General features: G+C 36.8%; 1 protein-coding gene across 4 annotated transcripts in view; it reads left to right on the top strand.

The window, feature by feature from the left end:
- The first annotated feature begins 581 nt into the window (after positions 1 to 581).
- The window catches only part of LOC107699596 (oxysterol-binding protein-related protein 9-like), a 28,173-nt gene continuing 17,759 nt past the window's right edge, over positions 582 to 10,995 (top strand). For 3 of the 4 annotated variants that reach the window (XM_016500922.1, XM_016500915.1, XM_016500908.1), the window contains exons 1-3: positions 582 to 627; positions 3,397 to 3,475; positions 9,646 to 9,719. In XM_016500922.1, the coding sequence (XP_016356408.1) occupies positions 589 to 627; positions 3,397 to 3,475; positions 9,646 to 9,719 (192 nt within the window). In that variant the 5' untranslated portion in view covers positions 582 to 588. Of the gene's footprint in view, positions 628 to 3,396; positions 3,476 to 9,645; positions 9,720 to 10,594; positions 10,709 to 10,995 lie in introns of those variants that run through there. The other variant, XM_016500931.1, reaches the window with a different exon arrangement.

Genomic DNA, 10,995 nt, shown 5'->3' with positions numbered 1-10,995 from the left:
ATATATATATATATATATGTATATATATATATATATATATATATATATATATATATATATATATATATGTATAAATGTATATGTATATATATATATATATATATATATATATATAATATATGTGGTGTGTGTTGTGTGTGAGTGTGTGTGTGTATGTATAAAATGTGTATATAGTTTATAATATAAAAAAACTGCAAGTCTCATGTGTGTGTCTGTGTGTGTGAGTGTGTGTGTGTATGTATAAAATGTGTATATAGTTTATAATATAAAAAAACTCTGCTTTGCAAGTTTCAGTTTCCAGAGTACTACCATTGTTTACAATGTTGTTAATATTTATAATTTAGGAAGTATATTAAATATTAATATAAAGGATGTCATATATATTAAAAGGCAAATAGTAATGTTAAAAGCTCTGCCTATTTTCTACTGTATGATGCAAAATCCAAATTGGTTACATCTTAGACCCAACAGTTTGTGAACTTCTTAAATCTTCAGCAAAGTGAGATTTGAATGTATTCCAGTCCTGTGTTGGTCATTTATCAAAATGCTCCTTTAACACGCTGTCTCCATCTTCAGTCCAAGGACAAGATGATGCGTGGCTCTAGAAGAGGCTGTGTGCGACTTCGGGTAAGAAGTTTTCTTTATTGTTAAAGCAGGACTAGGTTGATTCTTACTCTTTTTTTTTTTTTCTTTCCCCCGTAGTCTATCATTTCGGTCTGTGCTTGTCCTCATTCTGGCTTTTATTCTTGTTTAGTTATGTTAATTTAACCCTAGCTGCTGTTGAGAATCTGCCATCAGGATATTATAGTATGGATGTAGAATTTCAAAAAAGGATGTGACTTGTTTTTATTCCATATGCTTTGTATTGTTATTTGAGGTAGATTGCATCTAGTAATGAGTCTAAGGTCTTCCTTTAGGTGTCCCTGAAGGTTTTCAACATCAGATTTAGTAAAACATTTCTGTGTGCTCCTCGCTTTTAGTATACAGTGATGCTAAAACAATAAAGAGCCCTCCTCAAGCTGTTGCAGCAATTCTTTAGAAGCTCTTTGTATACCTCACCTATTTAAAGGGGTCCTATTTTGCTTTTTCACTTTTTCAACTTTAGTTAGTCTGTAATGTTGCTGTTTGAGCATAAAAGAGATCTGCAAAGTTACAAAGCTCAAAGTCCAATTCAAAAGGAGATATTTTATTTAACAGAAATCACTTTTCAAAAACTACAACGAATGACTCGTTTGGACTACAACGCATATTTTCCGGGATTTGTGATATCACAGATATCGACGAATGGGGATGAGACCTGGTTGAGCTGCACTAGAGAAGGCAACGAGTGTTATCATCACTATGTCGGAGACACGCTAGCTTTCCCAAGGCAGACGAACTTAGTGTGGTTACAATCATCCGGGTTTAAATCGTGCTCAAATTTATTTGATTTTGGCGCAATATTTACACTGAAGCTCAATATGTATATGTATATGTATGTATGTATGTGTGTGTGTGTGTGATATACAGTATAGGACTAATTATTTATAGTATAAAATACTGTATGTGATTGATTTTCCAATCACTTCCATGGCCACAGGTGTATAAAATCAAGCACCTAGGCATGCAGACTGCTTCTACAAACATTTGTGAAATCACTATGTCGGAGACACGCTAGCTTTCCCAAGGCAGACGAACTTAGTGTGGTTACAATCATCCGGGTTTAAATCGTGCTCAAATTTATTTGATTTTGGCGCAATATTTACACTGAAGCTCACAGCCGCTTGTATGTGATTGATTTTCCAATCACTTCCATGGCCACAGGTGTATAAAATCAAGCACCTAGGCATGCAGACTGCTTCTACAAACATTTGTGAAAGAATGGGTCGCTCTCAGGAGCTCAAGCATGGTACCGTGATAGGTTGCCACTTGTGCAGTAAGTCCATTCGTGAAATTTCCTCACTACTAAATATTCCACGGTCAACTGTTAGTGGTATTATAACAAAGTGGAAGCAATTGGGAACAATAGCAACTCAGCCACTGAGGTGCCTCAACCCGATAGAACACCTTTGGAATTAATTAGAACGGAGACTGCGAGCCAGGCCTTCTCATCCAAAATCAGTGCCTGACCTCACAAATGCACTTCTAGAAGAATGGTCAAAAGTTCCCATAAACACACTCTTTAACCCGGCCTTCCCAGAAGAGTTGAAGCTGTTAGAGCTGCAAAGGGTGTGCCAAATCCATATTAAACCCTACGAATTAAGAATGGGATGTCATTAAAAACCTAGTATGAGAGCCTGTTCTAGTACACCCCCAAAACAAAATCAAGACTTTGTAAAGAGCATAATAGGACCCCTTTAATACAAAGCTGTGAAAACTCTTCACCAGCAGATGGCGCACTCTTCACTTTAATATGCAGAGGACAGTTATGAAATATGTACATTTAATGCAGGGAAGAATTGTTATAATATAGCTACAGAGTAGAATTAATGTGTTAAATCTATGGCTGCATGGTATTATGAGTATTTTAGTTGTAGATAACTGCTTAAATACAGAGATAGTAAAAGGTATTATCACCAGGTTTAGTGTTCATAATTCCTGTATGCCAAAAGGATGAAGATGGATGAAATTTCTCTGAAAACAGCTTGCCATTAAATTGCAAATGAAGTGTTAGTTAGAGTTTTTTTTAATCTCCTTTAATGTGAATGTATTGCATAGCTTTAAATAGTCATAAGAAATTGATTCTCCAAATTGCCTGAGAGTGAGCAGTTAACTTAAATCTAAGACAGACGTTAAAAATGCTTAGGGTGCAGACGTTAAAAATGCTTAGGGCGTTGGCTTATTTTTCTCAAGGCCTGTGGTCTGATCTGAGCAGTTATTGCTGTCTTCCTGTCGGTAACCAGTAAATGCACTGCCTGGCACATCTGTATTTTTAAGTAAAAGCTTAGATTTTTTCTTCATATTTTCGGCATTTTCTTACTCAAAACCATGGCATGTTTTCAAACTGCTCTGTTTAATGTTTCATAATGTTAGAAAGGCTTTTAGATTTGTGAATGATAATCTGGTGTGGTAGTACATCAGGTGTGAAAGAGTTAATAGTCGCATGTTTTTCCTCTGGTCCTGTTATACTGAATGTGCTGCAGTTTTTCCCTCACTCTTTCTCTCCGTCCTCCCTTTTCAGTTTCCATCTCCTTCCCCTTTCTCTCTTTTCTTTTTTTCCTCCCTTTTCCGCCTTGTTCCCCTCTCTTTCTCTTACTCCACCCATTCTCTCCCACCCCTTTCCTTCTCTTTCTCTCTCTCTCTCTCTCTCTTCTCATGTGTGTGAGGGAGTGGAGCAGAGGAACTGATAGAAAGAGAGAGGGAGCGAATGACGTGTTCCTCAGTCTGAATGGCTTTCGCTGCGTTCCTTTTTTGCAGGGAGCTGTGATTGGAATCGATGACGAGGACGACAGCACTTTCACCATTACCGTGGACCAGAAGACTTTCCATTTTCAGGGTGAGGTCTCCATTCTCTCGTTCTTCTAGTGCTTTCACTCTCCCTATGCCCTCACCCACTGCTATGTTCCGACACTGTATGCTGTGGCTTTACAGTAAGAAGGGTAAGGTCACGCTCAGCTGGGACTCGTCTGGTTGCGTCTTCTGCCGTGACCGTTTATCATTTGGGTTTGCATTAATGATTAGTTTCAACCGTGCTTTGTTTTTATTTACACCTGGAGTTGGCTGGTTGCTTTAACTTTTGAGCGTTTTATTCGTTCTTAGAGTTGCAGGTTTTGAAAATACGTACTTGGCGGCACTATGTTGAGTATGTTAAGATTGTGGCTTTTTTTTTTTATCAGTGATCGTTTTAGGCTCATTCCATCCTGCGATAAGCTTTCCTCACATAGACTTTCTTCTAGATAGATTTTCCACACATTATTCTCTTTCTCTTTATTAATTTTCACTTTCACCAGTAAAATTCATTACCGACCTGCCAAAGCAGGTATTGGCATTGTGTGTCAGTTGTGCTATGGAATGCCAATCCAAGCCTTTTTAAAAAAACAAAAAAAAAACAAACCCGACCTGCCGTGCCAGATTTCCTGTTGTGTGTTTGCATGTGTGTATTTCAGTGAGTGTAAGTGTGGAGCTCAGTCTTTAGTTCCAACAATCTTTTCATACCATCCACTTCTTGAGATCCTCAGGGACTCATCCTATAGTTCTCATATCTCCATTTCAGCAGGAGTCATTTACCCCACAGCAGAAATGGTTTTGTGCCTCCTGATATCAGTCGACCGGAATCACAGCACAATTTTCTTGTATCTTAGTTATTTTTTAGAGTATTTAGTTTTACAAGGTGCCACGTTGGGTTCAGAATGGTGTATTCTTGAGTAAAGATCTTGTTGAAGACATGAGGTATCTGATGTATGGTGGGCTGAAGCTAACAGCTATTTTGATAACTGATTAATCTGAAGATTACATTCATTGAAAGGGAATACCCTATTCCTATTTTTTCAGTACTTTAAGTGGTGTCAGAGGTTCTCCATTACAGTGCAAAGACCCGACTTACACTATTGTTCAGAATTTTGGGGTCAGGTTATGTTTTTTTTTTTTTTTTTTTTTTTAAAAAATTAAATTTTTTTTTTTTTTTTTTTTTATAAGAGTAAGGTACGTTTATGTAAACTAATATTATAGTGGTTAGTGGTTAATCTGAACTTGCAACCCAAAGTTTCTATACTAGCATTCTAAAGTTTGGGGTCAGTAAGATTTTTTATTTATTTATTTATTTTTAAATGTAATTACATTTTATCATTACAGTGCAAAGACCCGACTTACACTATTGTTCAGAATTTTGGTTTGGGGGTGGGTTTTTTTTTTTTTTTTTTTTTTTTTTTTGAAAGAAAGAAATTAATACTTTTATTCAGCAATGACACATTAATTTGATCAAAAGTGACAGTAAAGACATTTATAATGACACAAAATACTTTATTTAAAGTAAATGCTGTTCTTTTGAACTTCATCAAAGAATCCTAAAAATATGTATCATTGGTTTCTACAAAAATACTGTTTTCATACAATAAGAAATGTTTTTTGAGCACCAAATCAGCATATCAGAATGATTTCTGAAGGAGCATATGACACTGAAGACTGGAATAATTCAGCTTTGGCATCACAGGAATTAATAACATTTTAAGATATATTCAAATAGAAAATTGTTATTTTAAATTGTAATAATATTTCACAATATTACAGTTTTTACTGTATTTTTGGTCAAATAAATGCACCTTTGGTGAACATAAGAAGCTTCTTTCGAAAACATTTGAATGGTAGTGTGTAATCAAATTTAATCAAATTATAAACAACTACTATAAAAGATGCTGGATTTGTCTGATCTTCTACTGTTTCCTATAGTGTGGTCTGTTTGCAAATGGCTTTGCTTTTCTTCGAACAGATTACCATTTTTTTGCATGTCGGTCTATTAAAGTTTGGCTTTGCGATGCTAAAACGTGGTGACTGTGATTTCACCAAGTACAACATGTTCCTGGAACAACATTCCTATCAACCAATCAGAATTGAGGGATAACTTTTCAGGAAATATCTGTTTTAGGCTTACAATCAGGGTTAGGTGCTTCTACACCCTTGTTAATCAGCTATCGTTTCACACTGTTTTTAGGAATAAATTATGGGTAGGGTTAGGTTTAGGGTTAGGGATTGGGTTAAGTCTATATTTTTGTACAGTTATGTTGATCCAGGATCAACAAATGATGTTGATCCAGGAACATGTCTTACTTGGCAAAATCACGGCGAACCTAAAACGTTGTTCTGATTTTGCAGTGTTTGTGGTAAGTGCAGGGTGGAGTGATTTATAAAGTGTGATGTGTTCAGGTTAAACTTAAGCAAAACTCTGCTTTGTTTTTCTTGTTTCAACATGAAACATCATCAGTATTGTAGCAGGCTGCCCACTGAGCTAAAACCAAAAAACATGCTGCTAAGATGTTACAGGGTAGAAAGAACAAAACCTTGCGCTAGAAATGCACCTGCTAAATGAAAATATGGTGTAAAGAACACTCGCAGGACAGTAAAAGCCATGTGAGCTTGAAATTTCATAGCGGTGAATGTAAGAATATAGTTAACCTCCCCACTCAGCAAGGTACATTTGAGAATTAGGTGAGTTTGACCGGTCAAGACGGGTATATATGGAGAGGTTTGCACAATGTCGGCCAGAGAGACGGCTCAGAGGAACTGTACTTGCTATTTAGAGGGCCATCCATAATTCATCATACTCCTCTGTGGCCCAATATCAGTCCGGCCTGAAAGCCCCTTTATTTTCTAAAAGCCTCTACCTGTCTTCCTCTCAGACACTTGACTGCAAAAAAAAGCAGTTAAAAGCTTCCAGTGTCATACACTGAGCTCCTACTGGCAATGGATCAACATTCGCATTCATGCTCCAGAGGGGAAAGAAATAACAGAGAGGGAGAAAAGAAGTGGAACAGTTGCATAGAGGAAGAATGAGCTACTGGTGTGTGTTTTTCTTTCTGTCGTCAAACTCTCATGTTTCCGCAGGATAGAGCTGGCAGTGGAAAGATGCAGGGAGTCACATGGAAGCTGCAGTGAGTTTAGTAGAGACTGCAGGAGAGCACACACACACACATGTGCACTCTTCCAAAACCTACTGAGCTAAGCAGCATTTTAAATCTCTTTCCCAGTACAAAGCCTTTTTCAAACTATAGATATAAGGCAGCTCACTATGTTTTCTGGACAGATGGACACACACCAGGGATGCACAATAAATCTGTACTACATCTAACTATATTTCCCCAATTTTTACATTTAGATGACCATTTCCATCATCTAATAGTCACTTTAAGTTAATCTTTGAAATACTAAGTTTAACAATAATGTTAAAAGCAAGTCTATAAACATTAGGGTCCATTTTTTCATACTGTACATTATAATAAAACGCTTGAGTAATTTTTAAGTTTATTTTAGTGTTGTTTATTATTATTATTATTGTTTGTAATTAAAAATAGTATACTCTAGCATTTAAAAGTTTGGGGTCAGTTAGCGTTTTTGTTTTTGCTATTATTCAACCAAGATGCATTAAATCAATCAAGAATTACAGTGAAGGCTTTTACATTGTTTCAAAAGGTTTCTGTTTTGAATAAATGCTGTTCTTTTGAGCTTTCTATTCATTTATCGAAAAATAAGCCGCACCGTTTTAAACATTGATAATGCTGTGATAACAAAATGAGCACCAAATCAGCATAAAATGATTTCTGAAGGATTATGTGACATTGAAGACCGGAGTAATGGCTGCTGAAAATTCAGCAGAAAACAGTTATTTTAAATTGTAATAATATTTCACAATATTAATGTTTTTACTTTATTTCTGATCAAGTAAATGCAGCCTTTTGAGCATAATAGACTTCTTTCAAAAAGAAACTTTCTTACAAAAATCTTTCAGACCACAAACTTTTGAATGTATATAATTTTAATATCAACCATGTATTGAATATTGACCATGACATGTAAATAATTTATTTGTGTCAGCCAGATTTTTTTAAATTATCATTGCACCCCCAACACACACACACATTCTTTTGACTCCTCCGACTGTTACTCTTTGCTTCACCATCCTTTAACATCTTGTAGTAGCTTAGTGACAAGTCTGGTGAAAACATCCTGCTGTTTTACAGCAGCTGCTAGTGTGTAGCAGAAATGTCTTTAACGTTCACTACGTTTAAAAGGATTTGTGTAAATGATGAGACAATTTGTTTGAGTGCTGAAGTTTCTCTTTTTCTCTTGCATACAGCTGTAGTGTCGTTAGAAGGGCACATTGCATAAGGTGCCCTCATTCCAGACTGAAGTCCGCCATTGCTCTCCAGAAACACACTCCACCTTTCTTTCAGTATATAGGGTAGAGATGGGGAGGGGAGCAACTAAAAACTGAATTACATTGTGCAAAATAGGTAATGAAATAAGTTAGCTCTCATGCATTTGCTCAAAGAACATTCAGTTCAAGTAAACAGCAGTTTAAGTGTCCATTTCTTTGATGATAATTGCATTACATTGTTTATGATTTAATTTATATTATTAAATATATATTGTAAATGTATAATTTATTGCTGTTATTAATAATAATAATAATAATGATAACATTTTTTATTTCCTATTCTACTCAGGGTTTTGCTGTTGCTGTAGTCTTTAGGTCAATGTTAGTATGCCCTCATTGCCAAATAACGGACAAGTGCAGTGTTTTGTAATCAACTCAACTACCTCACCTAGTGAAATCTCATTGGCTAGCGAGTGGAGGTAGCCTGGCATCATGCGTCATGTGATCTCTGCTCCGGTGTCAGTAGCGCAGGGAGGGGCCATGTTTGTTTTGGACAGTGAGTCTCACACGGATCTGGGACATTGATTTCAAGCATGTTCCATAGATGTAGGATGGCTTTGGTGGTCCTGTGCAAACACTAACTCTGCTGTATTTTATAAGCAGGTAAAAAGAATTAAAAGTTATTTTCTTGAAGATATTAAACCATTTGTATCGTTGATATTTCTGGTTCAGGTGTATAGATTAGATCATTAACTGATTCCATGGATGTGTAAATTGTGATTGTATGTGTCAGATCTTCTTTGTGCTTCTGAAAGCTTTTAGATTTTCTGCTGAGCTTTGGACCTTCATCCATCGAAGTGTCAGCTATATGTTATGTTTGGAGTGCTGTTTCTCATCTGTTCCCTGAGGGAATGGTTAAATGAATGGCTAATGGCTGTTAGTGAGAGAGAGAGAGTTTTAGGCTAATATTTGTCTATACACTTTGTGGTAACTTCTCAGGCCTACTTATAGTACTTTTTAAACTGACAATTTACCTCATGCCATGTGATGCTTTTTGAATTTCTTTCTTCTGTGGGGCACAAAAAAGATATGTTTTGAGGAAGGTTCACACTGCTCTTTTACATACAGTGGAAGTGGATGGTGAACAGTGGCTCTAAAGCCCCTTAAAGCACCATAGAAGTGGTCCGTACAGCTGTTGCTCTATATTTTAAGTCTTCTGATGTCATATGGTAGCTGTGTTTGAAATACAGACCGAATTTAAGTCATTATTTACTGAAAACCATCTCCTTCACTGAAGCTCATAAATCTTATTCTTGCGTGAGTATCAGGTTTGATTGTGTGTAAACATCAATGAGAAAGTTCAATGGAATGAATAAAATCGTGTTTTAAACAACATGAAGGTGAGTAAACAAATACAGAATTTTATTTCAGGTCAACCATCCCTTTAAGGGTACATCAATTTGTTGACCTGACTGTTAGAAACTCCTACTTGTATTTTATGCTGTAGGCTTTATTGTTTTATGCTTGATTTATAGATCTTTTGAAGCACAGAGGCTGTGTTTTTAGTCAGACCTGGGCTTTTCTGAAATTTCATCCTTCTTTTCTATAAGAAACTCCGCCACAAGTGTTATTTACCAATCGTATTTACACAAGGGCAGAGGCTTTCATTTGTGTGTGTTCCTGTTTAACTTAAACCACAACCCTGTCTTGTCTTCGTGAAACTCGACAACAGAGCTGTAGTTACCCCTGTCACTTTTACAGCTCCACGGCAGGGTCATTCTCCACTCTCCATTTCACATGACGTGTGTGGTCCATTTGCTTATTACTAATGGGTGTGTTTTTGGATATTTCCCCTTCAGCCCGTGACGCAGATGAGCGGGAGAAGTGGATTCATGCCTTAGAGGGGACGATTCTTCGCCACACCCTTCAGCGGGTAAGAGCCACATCAAGTCCACATGTACTACATGTATGATCTCAGAGAGGTGTAATTAAAATAAAATAAAGACCTTATGATTTTTTTTTTGTGACATTTTTTTAACCTATACTCCTCACATGTATAAAGTTGTTATTATTATTGTTGTTGTTGCAAGTATTGTTTATTGCAATTAAAAATATATTTTAAATTAGTTAAAAACAATTTTTTTTATTCATTTTACAAAAAGGGGTGTCCTCCCATTGGCTGTCACTAGGAAAGCATAATGTGTTTTTAATTAGAGTATGTGAAATATTTGCTTTTCTAATGATCTGAAAACTACAAAAAAGTCCTGAAGAGGAGCTCTGAGTGTATTGAATGCGCTAGACATGCCCACCTGCTCTGTACCAATGGAGGAAACCAGGACAGGCTGAGAAAAGCATGCAGCTTTAGTTAGTTTTTTTTCCCATCTTGTAAATAATTTTATGAATTTTTCATGCTTACTTTCTTCCTCTCCCTCTGTATTCTTTCCCTCATCCTATCCTCTCAAAGATCTATCTGTTCCTTCTGTACCTTAACTCTACGGTTATTTATTCATTTTTTTTAACCTGCTGACTGGCAGCTGCGTGTACCTACACGCAGAATGTGCGCAGCTATCCGGTCACATGATCTCCAGCAGCCAATCACAGCTTTGCTTATTCAGCCAGCCCCTCCCGTTCAGCAGATGGTAGATCCAATCACAGCACTGTATTGTGTTTTCTACAGTCTGTAGAGCTTATGCTACTTTTTCTTCTTTTTTTTTTTTTGAGGAAGTCTCCTGTTCCTGGTCAATAGTGGTTTATAGAACTGCTCTGAATCAGCCGGCAAGCTAATAGGTATTTGTTCACCTTTTTCGCCCCTCCTTTAGAGGAGGAACTTACAGGAAAGGGTGTTTTTCAACTGATATTGAAAGTGTTTCTATGAGTGTGGGTCAGATTTGTGGAGGCATGTCCTGCAGTGGCAAGAACCGAGTGAGTATCTTTGTTGGAATTTACTGATGCGTTAAATCATGCTGTGTGTGTGTGTTGTGTGTGTGTGTGTGAGTGTGGACAGGTAGGGGTGGGTGGGTATGTTCACGAAGGTAGGGAAGCATTTGCGTGTGCAAATAGAGAGGCCATGGGTCATACTTGAATGCGTAGTTACTTTTCTGCTAACTTGAGATTTGCAATCTCAGCCACATCATGTGTGTACGGTCTGTGCTGACATAATAGAGCACATGACTTTAATTCAGACTTGTGTGTTTGCTTTTCAAATGTCT

The sequence above is a fragment of the Sinocyclocheilus anshuiensis genome, unplaced genomic scaffold (assembly GCF_001515605.1).
Source record: "Sinocyclocheilus anshuiensis isolate Anshui unplaced genomic scaffold, SAMN03320099.WGS_v1.1 scaffold477, whole genome shotgun sequence".
Lineage (NCBI taxonomy): Eukaryota > Metazoa > Chordata > Actinopteri > Cypriniformes > Cyprinidae > Sinocyclocheilus > Sinocyclocheilus anshuiensis.
This window is presented reverse-complemented; position numbering and strand designations above follow the sequence as displayed.